The 18,037-nt window shown below is 53.6% G+C and overlaps 1 protein-coding gene across 4 annotated transcripts in view; it reads left to right on the top strand.

Annotated features, from left to right (window-relative positions):
- Positions 1–18,037, top strand: part of PFKFB4 (6-phosphofructo-2-kinase/fructose-2,6-biphosphatase 4) — a 40,750-nt gene that overhangs the window by 3,396 nt on the left and 19,317 nt on the right. For 2 of the 4 annotated variants that reach the window (XM_055413755.2, XM_055413757.2), the window contains exons 2-7: positions 5,822–5,938; positions 6,093–6,189; positions 12,293–12,359; positions 15,087–15,161; positions 15,524–15,580; positions 16,261–16,382. In XM_055413755.2, coding sequence (XP_055269730.1) covers positions 5,822–5,938; positions 6,093–6,189; positions 12,293–12,359; positions 15,087–15,161; positions 15,524–15,580; positions 16,261–16,382 — 535 coding nt within the window. Of the gene's footprint in view, positions 1–253; positions 421–1,956; positions 2,248–5,821; positions 5,939–6,092; positions 6,190–12,292; positions 12,360–15,086; positions 15,162–15,523; positions 15,581–16,260; positions 16,383–18,037 lie in introns of those variants that run through there. The other 2 variants (XM_055413754.2, XM_055413756.2) reach the window with 2 other exon arrangements.

Raw genomic sequence — 18,037 nt, 5'->3', positions numbered from 1 at the left:
CTCCGGCATCCAGGGCGGGGCCTGTACCATCCGAGCCCGGAATCTGTGGGGAGCTGGGCATGCGCGTCCTCCATCGTGGCATGAAGGGCGGGCCCGCTTGGTCCCAAACGGGCTCTCGGGCGAGCTGGGCATGCGTGGTCGGAAGCCAGTCCCTCCTTGGTTGGGGTGGAGCCTACTCGACCTGGGGCGGGGCATGCGGGGAGTGGGACAGGCGTCAACGCGACTCTGGGAGGGGCGGGGCTGAGGGGCGGGGCCTCGAGTGGCCCGAGGTGGCCAGGCTGCTGGGTTGGCAGCATCGCAGTCGGACTCATCCAAGCCCCAGGATGGCGTCCCCACGGGAACTGACCCAGAACCCCCTGAAGAAGATCTGGATGCCGTACAGCAATGGACGGCCCGCTCTGCACGCCTGCCAGCGCGGTGGTGAGGCGGGGTCCGCGGGGAATGGGGGAAGGCAGTCCTCAGGGATGGTATTGAGCTCACGTGCACAGATGCGAACCCCAGACAGGTGAGGCTGCCGCGGCCGGTGGCAGGGAAGCAGGAACAGGTGTGAGGCCTCTGGCAGTTGTTACAGAGCAGGAGACGGGTACAGGTGTGTGGCTTCTCCGCTCAGCGGGACTGCGTCTGGCCGCCATCACCTAGGGAAGGGCGCGGGACCCTTGGCACACCGCTCTGTCCCCACCGTCTCAGGCCGGGGGGAGGACTTGGAGCCTCGGTCCTGCTCTCTCCGCTGGCCAGAGAGGTGGGCCGAATGGTCAGACTGAGATCTGCCGCTGTGTTGGTCCTAGGAGAATCGCTTGGTCTCTCTGAGCCTAGAACTTTCAAAGACGCCAGGGTGGGAGGAAAGCCCATTTCTGGGCCTGAAAGCGAGTTTTTGGAGCAGTTTCAGGAAAGTGCAGATGTGTTCAGGAGAGAGACAGTGAGACCACTTTGTTATATGGGCCTGTCTTTGTGTCTGTGGGTGTGCAAGCGTCCAGGTGGGGTTGTGGGTGAATGGTAAAACTGGAGGGTGGAAACATCTAGAATATGCTGAAAATCATAGAATTGTTAAGGGGCTCACGTTCCCCGGGGTCCTAGGTGTTTATTCCATTTCATTGATTGCCCGGTTGTCCTTAAATGAGTCTGCAACTTCTTTTTTTTTATTACCAAGAAAAAGATTTATTTTAGGAGTTGCTGAAACATTGTAATGAATTTGCAAGGTGGCAGGGCCCTCAGAGAACATCTAGTCCAGGTCCTGATACCTATTGGGAAATGGAGGCCAGGAGATGGTGTTACATGTTGGGCTATCCCTGCCTGCTGACCTCTGCTTAGGAATGACAGGAGAAGAGAGGGTGCTTGGTGCTTGTTTTGCTTTCAGGCTGGCCTGGGGGCCTTGGCCTTGACCAGGATGTGACACCACCTGGAGGAGGAGTGTGTGTCTCTCTTAGTACACTATTGGTCCTGGTAGGGGTGGCCATGGCTGGGGCTTTGATCAGACATTCTGGTGGGTCCTGGCTCTGATTTTGATGTTGGTCCTGGTGGGGTGACGAAACTGTGATCCTGCCTTTAGCTCTGGGGCCATGGCTTTCCAGTCGATATTCAGTCCTAAGGGACCATGGCTTCACCCTAGCCAACCCTCCTTCCAGACTTTTCTGGAGGTCTGGAGGGCCAAGGCCCCTTTCTCTTGTGCCTCGAGTCGGTCTGTGTTAGGGCTGTGTTGCCCTGACTTGGTGGGTGCCCCCTGCTGTTACATAAAGGGGAAGGAGTGAGGAGGTGGACTTTGGAGGCACGGGCACTCAGACTGCGCTGTGGCTCAGCTGGGTGACCTTGGGCACAGGGCTGACCCTGCAGGTCTCAGCTTCCTTATCTGTGGGCCTGAGACAGTCAACAGCCTTGCACTGTGAGCCTCTTGATAAGTGCTTGATAAGGGATAGCAGTTACTTTAGTATTTTGTCACCACGCTTCTTTCTTTGCTTCTCCATTCCTCACCCTCAGGGAATGAAGCCTCAGTGAACAACAGCTCAGTGCCTACCCGCTTTCAGGTGGCAAAGGAGCTGAGGCCCCATGGGAGGGAACTTGCCAGGTCTCACGGCCCCTGGGGCAGGCTCTGGGTATGCAACTAAAATGTGGCTCTGGCCTGAGCACAGGGGCTCGTGACCTGGCACTGCCTCAGTGTGTTGCAGTGGGTGGGACTGTGAGCTGGCCCGGCACAGGAGGCCTTCCTGGACGAGGCGGTGGCACCTGAGAGACCAAAGATGAGACCTGCAGATGGTATGGGGGTTTGGGCCCCAGGCTGGGGTCCCAGAGTTCACAGCAAGGAGGGAGCAAGCGGTGAATGGGCATGGAGACAGCATCGTAGGTCTCAAGCTCTCATTCATGCAGCATTTTGCCCTCTGCTTGGTGGGCTTCTAACTAGGTTGGAGGACCACAAGGACAGGTGGGAACCTGAGGTTGGGGTGGGTGGAAGCTGACTAGATCACAGGGCTTTATAGAGAAGAGGGGACCCATCACTAGGCTGTGCCGTGCAGTGGGTTGTCCTTGGGTTCTAGTCCAGCTCCTCAGGGCACCAGAGGCTGGTTGGCAGGGGGGTGTCCCTGCCTCCTCCCACTCTCCGCTAGCAATTCTGCCTCCTTTTCATAAATCCAGAGCTACACAGAAGGCCTAAAAGCTGTTACCTTTCTGCTCATTGACCTGGAGGAGCTCTGGGGGCAGATGGGGTAGGAAATGGAGACGGGCCTTGGGGAACACGGCAAAAAGGAAAGTATTTGATAACTTTTCTTAGCCAAAAGTTGGCAAGACTTCCTGGGTAAGGACACGACTGATGTGTGCACAGGACGGTAGGACAGGTGACTTTCGGTCCCCTCCGAACAGGACCGTGATGCCAGTTTGCTTTGTTTTAAAGAACTCTCCCCTCCCCAGCCTGGCCCAAGGCAGTGGGAGCAGATACAGGTCAGGACTCAGTTCTGGAACCCCCTCCAAGGACTTGAGGCTGCCCCCTTGGAGACACCACCAGATGGTAGTCCCTGTCACGCACCATGCTTGTCTCAGCCTCCTGGCTCCTTGGGCGGGTGGCCTTGAATACGTTTACAGATAGTTTACAGCAACTTGTGAGAAAAGCTGACTTGCATATTTTCAGATTTCCTTCCGCACATGCCCTGCTTTCTAAAGCGTGTGTTCTGCAGTCCTCTTGCTCAACACCGAGGTCCCGAGGACCTAGAGCTGAGCTCCAGCAGCAAGCACTGGCTCTCCTGGTCCGCCTGCCCTCGGTTCAAGTGTGTTCCCCCTGCTGGGGGCCTCGGTTTGCAGTTTCTCCGTTGCTTGGACGCCTCTGGTGTTCTGCTATTGCAAGCGGGGCTCTTGTGAACACACTTGTACTTTGCTTTTTCTTTTTGAGTATTTACTTGGGATCTTATCTAGAGGAACAGAGGTGATAGATAGTTTATGGCTCTGGTGTTGCGCCCAGCCCTGACTTGCTGTCCTGCCTGCCTACCATGGCTGTGTAGGTGGCCGGGGGACAGGGGCAGGAACGCTGTCGCCAAACGTGTGTGAGGAGGCCAGGGACGTCCCTGGGGAGATGGAAGCTGTGAAGGGGGGATGCGGATCCCCAGCCCTGAGGTCATGGAAGAGCCCCTCAGGGAGCCATGGGAAGGGGTAAGACAGATGACTTTCGGTCCCTTCCGAATAGGGCCATAACGTCAGTTTGCTTTGTTTTAAAGAACTCTCCCTCCCCCAGCCCGGCCCAAGGCAGTAGGAGCAAATACAGGTCAGGACTCAGTTCTGGGCCCCCCTCCAGGGACTTGAGGCTGCCCCCGTGCAGACACCACCAGATGGTAGTCACTGGCCAGCACCACGTGTGTCCCAGCCTCCTGGCTCCGTGGTCATCAGAGGGACCAGGGTGGGTGCAGGTTCCCCCCACCCGGCAGTGAGTAGCTGATGGTACTGCCCTCCGGTTGCTTGGGAGCCAGCCAGGTAGGAATTGTGCAAACAGCCCAGGCTCCAGCAGCACTGGGCTGGCCCTCAGGATGCAGGGCCTTGCCTAACTTGTTTTTCTCTCACCTTAGCCAATGCTGAGGTTTTTTGCAAGTTTCCTCACTCTTGCTCACCATCAGCAGGGTCCCCTCCCCCTCACTCCTGGGACTCAGTTTGGGTCCCATTTGCCCAAAGGTATTGCGTAGGAGCAGTTGAGTGGTTCCCACTGGCAAGCAGGGCTCTTTACTTCTCTTCAGGGCCTGCCTGGGGACAAATAGATGCCTTTTCACCCCAAGTCCCAAGGGCTTGAGGTGCATGTTGTTCCCTAACCAGGCAGGCTGCCAAGGCCGGGCACAGGACACAGTTTCCTGGAAGTGCTCTGGCTCTTACATGGGGAGAATGCTAGACCTCGCTGAGGGTTTATCATCCCATTTTACAGATGACGATACTGAGGCTCGGGCTTCCCAAGTGGTGCTAGTGTTAAAGAACTCACATGCCAATGCAGGAGACATCAGAGACACAGGTTTGATCCCTGGATCAGGAAGATCCCCTGGAGGATGGCATGGCAACCCCCTCCAGTATTCTTGCCTGGAGAATCCCATGGACAGAGGAGCCTGGTGGGCTACAGTCCATGGGGTCACAAAGAGTCTGACACAACTGAGCTACTAAGCACGCACACACGCACACTTAGAGGCTCAGAGTTGACAGTAAGTGTCCGAGTTAGGAACTCAGGCCTTCCTGACTCTGACCACCAGGCAGGGCTGCCAGTGGGGCCTCTGCGCTCTGGCTCCAGCAAAGGAGACAAGTTGAAGGGTGGGACCCAACATTTGCAGAGCATGTGGGCGAAGGAGGGGCAGTGACAGGTCCCCATGTCTGTCCACGTGTCTGTCTGCTGTGGTTTCACCTGGCCCGGGCCCTGAGGACGATGAAAGGGAGGCTTCCTGAGGCAAGACCACGCTGAAAACTGAGCTGGAGCGTGCGAGGTTGGCACTTCTGCCACCTTGGTGTCCGTCGTAGCGGCCAGGGCTTGGGGGCCTGGGTCCAGGCTCTTCCCTGCCTCCAGCCTCAGCACCTTCTTTCTGGCGCACTGACCTGGTGGCACATGGGATGGCAGTGGGTGGCTCTCAGACGGACAACCCTTGTTGGTATTGGCCTGTGTCTCTGGTCTCAGCCCCTTGTGGCCCTCACCCTGGTGGATTTTGGGGTGCCTTCCTCTCCCTCCCTGCCCACAAGTTTTGAGCGCCCAACTCTTCCAGACCTTGGGATCCCAGATGACTCAGACACTGCAAGGCTGCTTCCCCGCCGAGTGACGGGTTGTGGAGAGCAGACTGGGTTGGGTTGAGGGAGAGAGCGCACCGGGTGGGCTTGTGGGTGCCTTGAAGGAAGGACTCACTGCAGAAACAGCTTCCGGGCTTTGTAGATGAGAAATCCACCACCCCCACCCCGCCCAGGGATGCGGAAGCAGTGATGCTGTGTGAGCAGGAATGCTGAATGACTCTTGGGGTGGGGGTGCGGGTTCCTGGATGACAGACTGGCATCAGCTCTGTCCTGCCTGCTAGGGGAGTTCCCCCGTGGTGTTTCGCCAGGCCTGTGGCAGCTCCAGCTTTGTATCTGGTGGTGTATGGCAAGGTAAGGCCTGGTGAAATCCCATGGTATCTGACAGGCCCAGGGAATGGTGCATGCCAGCCTTGGTTAGAGACCCCACCCCCCACCCCAGAGTCTGGGGGTCCTCGGGAAGCTCTCTGCTGCCAAGAGCCTGGAAAGACACGTTGGAGGCCAGTCCTGTGCCCTGAGGCAGAGGAACCCTGAGCAGAGAGGCAGGGACACCCTGGGAGGGGTCTAGGCCTCGTGGGACACTGTGTTCCTTGCCTTTCAGTTTGCATGACCAACTGCCCAACGCTCATTGTCATGGTGGGACTGCCTGCCAGGGGCAAGACCTACATCTCCAAGAAGCTGACTCGTTACCTGAACTGGATTGGTGTGCCCACTCGGGGTGAGACTCAGCCTCGGCTTCCCAAGCGGGACTTGGGGTCTCTGTGGGGGAAGAGCGACAAGGCTGGACTGCAGCGGGGCCAGAGGGGTGGGTCAAGGTCGGGTGTTGGGAAGGGATGCTGTTGTGTGACAACGGAGCCTCTCCTTTCCCCCAGAGTTCAACGTGGGCCAGTATCGCCGGGACATGGTCAAGACCTACAAATCTTTTGAGTTTTTCCTTCCAGACAACGAAGAGGGCCTGAAAATCAGGAAGTGAGTGTGTGTCTGTGCGTGTTTATGGAGAAGGCCCTGGAGCCCAGTTGCTAGTGATGACCAAGCTGATCCCTGAGCCTGGGCCTTGCCCTGCCCCGTGGGCCATGACGGAGCTGGTTTCTTGGCATCTCAGGCTGTGGTGGGGATATGATGGGAATAGAGGGAAAGGGTATGTGGCCACTGGGTGGCTTGCCCTGCCCTGCCCTGCCCTCCCTCCTGGGAGGGAGCTTCAGGGAGGTAGTATAGGCTTAGCCAGGGCAGGTCTGCATAGAGGCTATACTCTATGCAGGGTGGGCTCTGGTAGGGAGGGGCGCCCAAAGTGAAGCACAGATTCGGCCTCAAAGGTGGGACAGAGTGGGACTGGCATCACTTCCTGACACCTTCTTTTACAGACAGAAAGTTCAGACCCAGGACCTTTCCTCCCTAGCTCCAGGGTAAGCTCCAGGGTAAGCCCCTGCTGATATAGGGAGGATGTTTGCCTCCTGTTCCTTGGCATGTGACCCTTGCAGTTGTCTCAGTGTTGCTGGGTGACAGGATGCAGAGTTGTTTATGATACCCACTCCCCTCCTCCACTCAGAACTGAGTGCTTTCTGCAGATTAACTGAGCACCAGCTGTGGTCTGAGTTGCTGTGCTGTGCCCTTCTCAGCGGGTGTCAACTGAGGGATCAGGAAGCGTCCTGCCCTTTCTCTGGGCCCAGCCACTGTGGGAGGGCTTTGAGCAGAGGCTGGCCCAGCTCTGTTAGGTCACTGGAACGCTAGGCCAGAAGCCACCGGCTGTTGCTGCGGTTTGCCTGCTCCCTCTTTGGCCACCAGGGGGCAGGAGTTCCCCATTATGGGATTTGGCCAATCAGGTTCTTTGCGCTTGGGTCAATGGAGCTTGCAGTTGCTGCACCAAGAAGGGAAGGGGAGTCTGACACTCAGGTCTCTGGGGCCAAATTGGGAGTAAAACTCGAAGGTGGACCCTCTGGTGATAATGACAAAAGGGAGGGGACTGATACTTGAATCTATGGTGTGCTAAGTGTGTGATGCCCATTGCCACCCCCCACCCATTTTACAGATGAGGAAATTGAGGCTCAGGGGGTTTCATACAAGATATCAAGTAACTTCACAGAGCCCAGAATTAGGTCTAAGCCCCTGTTTCACTATAAACTGTCCATCATTCCCAATTCACGTTACCCAATTCGTAGATCAAAGCTTGCATCAAGTGCAAGTTCTATACCCATCTCAAGCTGTGGGAACTCATTAGCTGCTTTGATCTTCCCTACAGTGGGTTGTGTTGCCTTGCTCCCCCAGATGCTGAGCCTGAGGTCAGAAGCGGTGGTATTGTCTGGGATCACTCAGGGTTTGATTTGAAGCCAGGCCTGTCTGAATCCAGAGTGTTTGTGGGGAGAATAAGGAAACTAGCGCATTCCCAGAGCTTGTTGGGCATTCTGCTCAGACTGCCTATTGAAGGTAGGAATTGGGATTAATTCTCATGGCGAAACCCAGACTGAGAAGAGGTTAGGGAATTAGTCCAAGATCCCCCAGTGGGAACAGAGGTCCTAGCAGTAGAAGCTGGGGAAGATTCACATGTGCCTCTCTGTAGGCACACCCTCTGGCTGTTCTTAGGAACTTTCCCTTGTGTTTCCAAAGCCTGGGTCTAGCCCCTGCAGGGCCCCATTTCCCATTAACCAGCCCCAGATGTCCCACGGATAATTGGCAAAATAGAAGGATCAAACTTTTTAAAAATGGCAAACCTAGGAAGAGAAGCCTACATTTCCCAGAGACACAGGTGTGTCCACATTGTTGAGGTTCCTGGAAGTACACAGTATGGAGGTCTGCACCTGACGCTGGGCATAATGGAAGGTCTAGAAGAGGGCACACACAGCCATGTGTGCGTGCACAGGTGCTCCCTCTTTATCTCCATGTCGTGCTTAAATGCACACCAAGCACACTCACACACGTGCACAGAGTCACATACTGCAGGGAGGTTGTGCACACTCCTTATGTATGATGCACGCAAGTGTTCATGCATGTGCGTACCCTCTGTGTGCGTGTTTGGACATATAAACACATAATCGCGCACACTGGTGTGTGCACACATACCCCATGTGCACGTGAACACGTTTAATCATAACTGTACCTTTTCTTTTTCTTTCATTATACCTTTTCAGTCACATACTACGCATGGGCTTAGGGACACCGGGATGTTCTCTCTGACACTGATGTGTCCACCAGTTCAGTTCAGTTCCGACCCTTTGTAAGTCGCATTAGCATCAGTCAGTTCCCACAAGCTGAGGGCTCAGTCCCTCAAAATTGACCCCACTTCACACACCAGTAACGAGTCTCAGGGCCCAGCACCGTCACACCCTACCAGCACCTCATCTTTTCAACCTGGAAGTGCTTTGACTCCTCTCATTCAGTTCATCTTCAGCACCCACCTCCTTTCCTGGAGGGTGGTGGTTAGGACTAAAGGCTCCTCACTGCTTTCTGTGACTAGCTCCGTGCTGAGGCCGTCTAGGGGCCCCACCCTGAATCACTTAATTAGCGTCAGCTCAGGTGTGATTCGGAGAAGGCAATGGCAAGCCACTCCAGTACTCTTGCCTAGAAAATCCCATGGATGGAGGAGCCTGGTAGGCTGCGGTCCGTGGGGTCGCTGGGGGTCGGACACGACTGAGCGACTTCACTTTCACACAATGGAGAGGGAAATGGCAACCCACTCCAGTGTTCTTGCCTGGAGAATCCCAGGGAAGGGGAAGCCTGGTGGGCTTCCGTCTATGGGGTCACACAGAGTCGGACACGACTGAAGTGACTTAGCAGCAGCAGCAGCAGCAGGTGTGATTGGAAGAGGCTCCTTGTGAATGGCAAAAATCACTCCTGTCACTTAGGGAATTCCAGGGGTTTTAGGAACTCTGCCAAGAACCCTGGACAGAGACCCCCTCTGCACCTGCACGACTGCACCCCTCAGGAATGCCCACAGGGGCTCACTGATGACTCACCCGCCACATACCCCGCTGCATGCACGTGTGTGCCCATCCACACTCACACCCGCAGGAGCTCCCAGGCTGTTCCCCCCGCATCTCCACCTGGGCCCCTTGATCCCTCCTACTAGATGTAGCCTCAGCCAGAGGAGCCGCCAGAGATCACAGCCCAGACATGGGACTCTGCATGTGGGTGGCAAGAAATGGCCCTTGCCATGTTGAGACTGCAGAAATGTGTCTCAGTGGGGCTTCAAGGAGCTCTGGTTCTTTCTGTCTCAGCACAGAAAGAATTCTGTGAAGGGCAGAGTGACAGAAATGATTTGCTAGACTGGGACATTTGTGAGGCTTGGTGGGCAGGTGGGCAGGAGGGTCTGCTCCCAGAATTTAGTGGGTGAAGGACATAGGAGGACACAGGAAGGTCTCAAGGCGGCAAGAGAGCAGAGCTCCTGCCAGTGGCCTGGACTCAGTTCTGCCCCCAGTTTCCTCGTGACCCCAGCATCTGGTCAGCCTCTGCTGCCCCTGCACAGTCAGTATATTGGTGCACTCGGGGTTCACACACAAAATTCCAGGATCAAACAAGAGATCTAATTTTACTCTTATATCAACAAAAGTATAGGTAATAGTGTTTGGGAGGAAAAAGTCTTCCTTCTTGCCTTCCAGGTTCTTTGGCTGATCTAGTAATTAAATCGACAATGACACAGATTAACAAGACAGAAAAAAAATTTAATAGCACCTATATCTCCTGCATACGTGGGAGAGACCCACGAAGCCCTCACCTTAAATACCATTTTCAGCTAAAGAGAAAAAAGGATGCTGGGGGGTGAGGAGTCAGAGGACGTTATCAGGAAAGGCCCAGTAAATTAGGGTAAAGTTTTTATGCAGATTTAAATCTATGCCTTCAGGGAAGCCCTCACCTTAAAAAGCATCTTCAGCTAAAGAGAAGGGAAGACATTGAGGGTGAGGAGTCAGGGGAAGTTACCAGGAACAGCTCACTGAACAAGGGTAAGGTTGTTGCTCAGATTTAAATCTATGCCTTCAGGGAATTCCCTGGTGGTCCAGTGGTTAAGCTTCCTACCACAGGACCACTGTGGGACTATTGTCGGGGCCAATTTGATCCCTGATCCATCAGGGAACTAAGATTCCACAAGCTACATGGAGCTGCCTAAACAAGTCAGTCAATCTATGCCTTCAGCATTGATAAAAGAGTTTCCAGAGAGAGAAGGTCATCTCCTTCCTCCTGTTTCAGCAAAGGAGACACCCTTACAAATGGAGGTTTCCCTTATATTTGTAAATGTCTCTTAAAAAAGGGATCTTCCTGACCCAGGGATTGAACCCAGGTTGCCTGCATTTTAGACAGATCTTTATTGTCTGTGCCACTATGGAAGCCCTAAAAAGAAAAAGGAAAAAAAAAAAGGGTAAGCTGTTCTTTGTAACTTTTTATTTTGTATTGGGATAGAGACAATTAACATACAATGCTGTGATAGTTTCAGGTGAACACTGAAGGGACTCAGCCATACATATACATATAAAAAAAGGACAACTGACTCATGTTTTCTGAGCTTCTCCTGCGTCTGCAGTTTCTTAAAAATAATCAGCCTGAAATAATCCTTCTGCCAAAGAGATTTATTTTGGGATGGCACATTCTGCTCCACTGCATAGATAAAAGGTCAAAGTGATTTATCTATCTTTGGACCTTGGAGGAGAAATGGATAAAGTTAGAAAGATCCTTGTATGTGGCAATCCACTTTGCAGCAATGAACAAAAAGGCTGAGCTGTTCTGAGGACAGACAGTGTAGTCAGTGGTCAGTCATGGTGAGGGGTTTGCCTTCCTGAGCCTTTGTGGACCTGGGTGCAGGTTGCAGAGACACAGCACCTTCCTCCAGAAGGGGTCATTGGGGAGTTCTCCGTCCACTGAAAGTAACACACAGCTTAAAATTTGAGAGTTATGTTTTATTCTGTGAGCAGCGCTGAGGACTTGGGAATCCCCTGGCAGTCCAGTGGTTAGGACTGTGCGCTCTCACTGCCGAGGGCGTAGGTTCAGTTCCTGGTTGGGGAAGTAAATCTCACAGGCTGCACAGCATAGCCAAACAAACTGAGGACTTAAGCCCGGAAGACAGCCTCTCAGCTCTGAGGGACTGCTTGCAGAAGTAAGGAAGGTTCCAGGACATATAGTTTTGGGGACAAAAACCAGGTAGTCCACAACATCAAGAGAGTCTGTTAATTAAAGAACACAGACATCTCAGTTAAGGAACCTAGAGCTTTTCTTTGAATGGAAAGAGGCAAGAGCCTGGGCTCATTGAAGCCATCCTTTTGATATGCATTTCGGCTATCTGGGTCCAGTGTCCTGTTCTTTTCCTTCCTGAGTCCCCCTCAGGGTGCACATTTGGGGGCGGCTGCAGCGCCGAGCCTTGATGCCTGCAACATCCTTTGTTTGGTGATACGGCAGGTGGCCTCCTTGGTCCACATTTCCCTTCTCGGAAAGAAAATCGAACCTGAAGCCTTTTAAACTGGAGGCCGGCCATACGCCTCTGTTCTCCCACTGCCAGCTCCCCTGCCTAACACACACGCAAGGAAGTATCTGGTTTTCAAAGTGCTTATGTTGATAATCAGGAGAAATTAGGGCACTTAGAAGTCCCAAAGATGGCAAAATGGCAGCCTGGATTTGTATCTGATGAGATGAAAGAAGAAAGTATAGAAACATGATATTTCAAAAAGTGTTCCTGGACTTCCCTGGTGGTCCAGTGGCCAAGAATCCACCTTCCAATGCAGGGGGCCCAGGTTTGATCCCTGGTCTGAGAAGATTCCACATGCCACGGAGAAACTAAGCTCGTGCTCCACAACTGTTTAGCCTGCGCTCCGCAGCAAGAGAGTAGCCTCTGCTTGCCACAAGTAGAGAAGAGCCTGAGCAGTAACAAAGAGCCAACACAGCCAAAAATAAATAAATATGTGTATTAAAAAAGTGTTCCTGATGGCCTGGAGCACATAGCCTTCCGCCTACAGGAGCAGGGTTGCCAAATACTGGCAATCTTCAAAGGGGCCCCAGGGGCTGCCCCCTCTCCTGGTTGGCATAGCATATTTTCCTGACCTACTGCCCTGCAGCAGCCAGTCAGGTTCTTGGCTGAATGGTGTGTTCTTTTCTGAAGGCAGTGTGCACTGACAGCCCTCCGAGACGTTCGGCGGTTCCTTAGTGAGGAGGGGGGACACGTGGCGGTGAGTATAACACGCTGGCGGCATCTGGGAGTGACATGTGGGAGCCCACCTACTTCTACCCCTTTACTCACCAGGCATCTGGAGGGGAAGGGAGGGGACGTGCGGCCCTGGACACCCCTGGGTGCCAGCCCCCGGGAGGAAGCCTGCAGCTGCTCTGCAGTAGGAAGCCAGAGGCTGGATGGGGGCCAAGAATTTCCCTCTGGGCTTGTGGTTGTGTTTGACCCTGCACGACTTCCCTCTGAATACTCACATGGTTTGCTACTCCACAAGTTAGGCGTGTCATGTTACATGAGTCTTTAGCAAATGCGATTTCTCCTGGTGTGGAGAGCATCCCGCCCAGCATTTGGTGACCATTCTGAAATCAGCTGAATGCTAGGTAAGGGAATTCCATCTATGTGTTGGCCTTTCCAGTGAGATGCACAAAGCTGAGCAAGGGTGTCTTGAGGAAAGGGCCCCACCCCAATCCTCTGCTGTCAAACATCGTGGCCATTTTTCCTTCGTTCTTCCTCTTGAAGGCATGCAGCCTGGAGCACTGTCCCCAGCTCCATCTAGATCTGCTGCCCCCTAGGTCTGTGGCATAGCCGTCTCCCTGGGAATTTCCTTCTCTTCCCTCCTGAGTTGAATGCTTGGCTCTTAGACCCCATGTCTCCCTTTACTTGGTTGACTGACTTGTTTTGTTGGAATGCAAACAAGTAGCTTTCTCAGAAAGGTACTTGGGAAGTAAATTTTGTGAGACCTTGCATGTCCAGAAATATCTTTTTTTTTTTTTAATCCTCGCCTTTGATGGGTGGGTATAGAATTCTAGGTGGAAAGAACATTTCCTTTAAAATTTTCATGACATAGCTCCATTGTCGGAGAAGGCAATGGCAAGCCACTCCAGTACTCTTGCCTAGAAAATCCCATGGACGGAGGAGCCTGGTAGGCTGCAGGCCATGGGGTCGCTATGAGTCAGACATGAGTGAGAGACTTCACTTTCACTTTTCACTTTCACACATTGGAGAAGGAAATGGCAACCCACTCCAGTATTCTTGCCTGGAGAATCCCAGGGACAGGGGAGCCTGGTGGGCTGCCGTCTATGGGGTCACACAGAGTTGGACACGACTGAAGTGACTTAGCAGCAGTGGCAGCAGCTCCATTGTATTATGGAAAGTCTGTGGGAAAGTCTGTTGTCATTCTGATTTGTTGATCCTCCTTAAAAGTTGTATTTCCTAGGGAATTCTCTGGTGATCCAGTGGTTAAGACTCTTCACTCTCTGGTTAAGACTCTGGTTCAATCCGTGGTCGGGGAACTAAGATTCCACAAACTGTGCAGTGCAGCCAAAAAAAAGTTAAGATTAAAAAAAAAAGATTTTATCTCCTAGAGGAGCTGGGGGCTTCTCAGGCCCTTTCTCTGGAGAAGCTTTCAGGGTCTTCAGAGTGATGTGCCTTATGGTGGTCTTCTCCACAATGCTGGGTCCTTGGGCTGGGGGGCTTTCCTCAGGAGACTCTTCTCCAGCCGGTCAGAGAAACTGTCATGTATCTTACTTGGTGAAGCCACCGCCACCACGGTCTCACCATCAAGTCCTCGCCCCTCTCCCACTTGGAGACGCTTTTCTGGAACCCCCGGCGGCTGTATATTGGACCTCATCCCTAGCTTTGTCTTTCCCCCCCTTACTTTCCCTTTGTCTCTTTTGCTCCACTTTCAGGGAAACTTCCCTAATGTTATCTGAGAAGTGTTTGCCTGAAGTTTTATACTTTCATGGTACAATTTCCAAATTTAAAATGTCTTATTTTCTGAGCGTTCCAATTTTTTCGAACCCTGTTCTTGTTTTATGCTTTCGTGTCTCTTTAGACAATAATTGTAAGTTTTTGACATTTCCTTCTATGCTATGCCCTGTCCTCATTTCTTAACGTTCCTTTTATTGTGTTTGATTTAGTCTTTTTTTTTTTAACCTGCCCTATACAGCTTGTGGGGTCTTAGTTCCCTGACCAGGGATTGAATTTGTGCTCCCGTCAGTGGAAGCATGGAGTCCTAATCAGTAGACCACAAGGAATTCCCAAGTCTTCATTTCCCATGTTCGAGGTTTTGCTGGAGCATTCAGTGACCCTGGTCCAATGACATCTCTCTTTAGAAACAGTGGTGCTCTAAAATCCGCCTGGAGGAGGCAGGGAGGGGTCCTGGGGCTCCACTTGCACTTCCAGTGGAGCCAGTCCGCCACTTGCCAGTCCTCCCCTTTCCGCTACACCCTTGTCCGTTTTTGCCGAGATGCCTGTGCCCAGCTCCTAACTATCCCAGGTCTGAAAAACAGGTGCGCTCTGGTTGGTAAGGGCTTGCGTTTGCTTTTCTCTGAGCCACTCACCAAGTGTCTATCTTTAAAAAATTATGGTGACAGCATACATCTCCTATCCTGTTCCCATCTTACTGGGGTCTCAGGATGGAGTGGAAATAAATGTGGGTTTAGTTCTCCAGGTTTAGCTAGTTTCACTAGAAGTCTTGTTAGTCAGACATGAGCTGAGCGCCTGCTCTCCTACTGTGAGCATGGGCACCTGCTCCTTCTAGCTTCCTTGGGGCGCTTGCCGAGGAACTGGAGGACCAGCCCAGCCATTGCAGGTCTGAAGGATACTGGCCAGGCAGATGGCCAGGCATCAGCTGGTCTCAGTGAGAAATCCAGCCCCTGTGCTCTAGCTGTCGGGTGGCCTCCCACCTTTTCCAGTGCCAGAGGCTGAGTTAACCCCGACTTGATCCTAGGTTTTTGATGCAACAAATACCACCCGAGAACGGAGAGCCACCATCTTTAATTTTGGGGAACAGAACGGCTACAAGGTGAGGCCCCCCCCGCTTACCTCCTCGGTTGGGCTGTGGCACCTTCAGGCCCCTGGGGCCCCTCTGTTGGCCTCTGCTGTGTGCAGGCCGGTGGGCTCCTGAGCGGGTTTGTGACAATGCTCTTCTCTCCACCTGGAGGTTTCTTTCTGGGGAAGTGGGGTTCCTGTGGGCAAGTCGTGGGTGGGGCGGCACTTGCTGGGGTTCCGTGCCCCTTGTCCAGGCCCTCTTCCCTGAAGGAGGGCCTCAGGGCCCTGGCTGATCAGTAGGGCCCTCAGTGGGTAGGGAGCTCCAGGGAGCCAGGCCCAGGGCCCTAAATGTGTCTCTGGTTCCTTTTTTCCTGCCCGCCCTGGTCTTTGCCGCAGACCTTCTTTGTCGAGTCCATCTGTGTGGATCCTGAGGTCATAGCTGCCAACATTGTGGTGAGTGGTGCGGTGCGCCTGACCTCGTGGGGGACAGGAATACACTCAAGACGGCCTGTGACAGTGAGGTCCCTCTGCAGGTTGGGCTGATGCCTGGTCCAACCTTAGCTCGGTGGGTGGGGGTGGGGGGTGGGGAGGCAGTAGATCTCTGGGCTGGGTGGTCCTGGGTCCCCGAGTACCACTCGTCTGGAGGGCTGTGCATTTCTCCTTCTTTCCTTCTCTTCCCCTCCCTCTCCTTCCCCTTCCTCCTCCCCTGGATGGTAGGAGTCGAGCTTCAGCCCCTAGAGGGAGGGGGAGGGTGGGGGAGGGGGTGTTACTATTTTGAAGGGTAAAGAGATTTGTCCCCTCACCCATATTCCATTTTTGTCTGAGAAATGAGCATCAGTGTCTGGGGAGATCGTTAGGTGGGGAGGGGCTTCAGGTCCCTTTATCCCTCTGGCCTCACCTCCCCCTGTACCACAAAAATGAGGGACTAAGATCTCAGGATGCCTAGTAATACTCTCTTAGCGCTGGTGGGGGAGCTTGGACCGGGGAGCCGCTGGCCTCTTCCTAATGGGACCAGCCCTCTAGGACTGGCCTCCAGCCTCCTCCCCTAGCCCCCTGCCCAGCGTTGTCCTTGGCCTCCCCCCTGCCTGGCCTCTGGAGCTGATGTGTCCTTGCTCTGTGCCTGGCTCCGGCAGCAAGTGAAACTGGGCAGCCCTGACTACATCAACCGCGATAGCGACGAGGCCACGGAGGACTTCATGAGGCGCATCGAGTGCTATGAGAGCTCATACGAGACGCTGGACGAGGACCTGGACAGGCGAGCCGGGGCAGCGCCATGGCTGCGGGGGCGGGGTTTGGTCCCCTGGGCTGCTCCTGTGGCTCCCCGAGGCGGCGGCTGAGGGCCCACCCCAGCAGGCCGAGATGCCCTGTCCGTTTTTGTTTCTCTCCTTGGGGTGGAGCTCGCAACCCAGAGGTGACTCACAGAACTGCAGTTGCTTTATCTGGAGCTCTGAGAGTCAGAATTTTCTACTGTGCCATCATAAAATCAAGCCTGTTTTCTGCACAGAAGGTCTTCCGTGAGGCATTTGCAAACAGTACATGCTCTTCTTTTGGTGTGTGGTCTGTGTTTTGAGAAGGGGGACAGGGTGCCCAGGTCCTACCCATGAAGAGCTGACGGTGGCCAGTGCTTCATAGGAGTGAGTTCTGAGTGGCTGGGACAGCAGCCAGCCATCAGCAGGCTCTTTCTGTAAACACTCAGGTGGTGGATATTTTAGGCTTTGGGGGCATACAGTCTCTTAACTCTGCCATCTAGTACTAAAGGAACATGTAAAGAAATGGGCATGACTGTGTCCCGGTACAACTTTATTTGCAAAACCAGGCTGAGTTTGACTAACTGGCCATAGTTTGCCAACAACTCCTTATGTCAGAAGTGGGGGTGGTGGTGAAGTGAATAACACTTAAGTAATTAACACCTAAGTGATTAAGTTAATCACTGAATAAAGTATTACACAGTCCTTATAAATCGTGCCAAAGAGACATGGAAAAGTGGATGTTATGTTGTTGTTCAGTCGCTAAGCCCTTTCCAACTGTTTGCCACCCCATGGACTGCAGCACACCAGGCTTCCCTGTCCTTCACCATGTCCTGGAGTTCGCTCAAGTTCATTGAGTCACTGATGCCATCCAACCATCTCCTCCTCTCTCGCTCCTTTTCCTTTTGCCATACATTATGTAGCATTAAGTAAAAAGGCTGAACGTGTGCTTGGGTCACTTGTAATTATGTATGAATCTTTAATTACACACCAAGGAAGTCAAGTGACTGTTGGAGAGATGGTATCTGGGGTGTTTGCGGGACAGTCCCTGGACTGGCTGTGCGTCTTCTTGGCGAGGCTGGCACTCTTTCGGAGCTGCTGCCCCGCCTCTGTGATTCTGCTGGTCTCCCCAGCACAGTGTTGTTCCTTGTGGCCCTGCTCTCCACGCTGCGGGGCTGCGCTGGTCCAAAGCAGGGAATGTGGTGGAGCTGGGCTTATCAGCTGCCGCCCTTAGTACCATCCCCCTGTGCTGCTTGTCTTGTCTACCTGCTGCGTGGCATGGGATGGCACGGGTGCTGGGCACACTCAGATGACCTGGGCTGGATTCTAGGGGGAGGGTTCACTGGGGGAAGGAAAGGCCAGGCCAGGCCCATGGATGGCTGACCTGGAAGACTGGAAGGGGAGGTGTGTTTGCCAGCTACTACCATCAGGTCAATCATGGAAAAAACTGTCTCCTGTTCATCCTGCAGACAGTGCATTGAGAGCTCAGAGGTAGGCAAGAGGGGCCCCGGGGACGTAGAGCAGCGATGAAAGTCCGGATGTGGTAGGACTGACTCTGTCTTTGGCTGTCACCTCTTGGGAGCATGCTGAGCGTGGGGCACCTCTCACCGGGTTTGTCTGTATGTCACACGTGTCATGTTGCTCCCGCCGCACCCCTGTCGCT

This window comes from Moschus berezovskii, chromosome 24, assembly GCF_049115385.1.
Source record: "Moschus berezovskii isolate FMDL1 chromosome 24, NW_MosBer_1.0, whole genome shotgun sequence".
NCBI lineage: Eukaryota > Metazoa > Chordata > Mammalia > Artiodactyla > Moschidae > Moschus > Moschus berezovskii.
The sequence above is the reverse complement of the archived record's forward strand: the minus strand, read 5'-3'. Positions and strand labels throughout refer to the sequence as shown.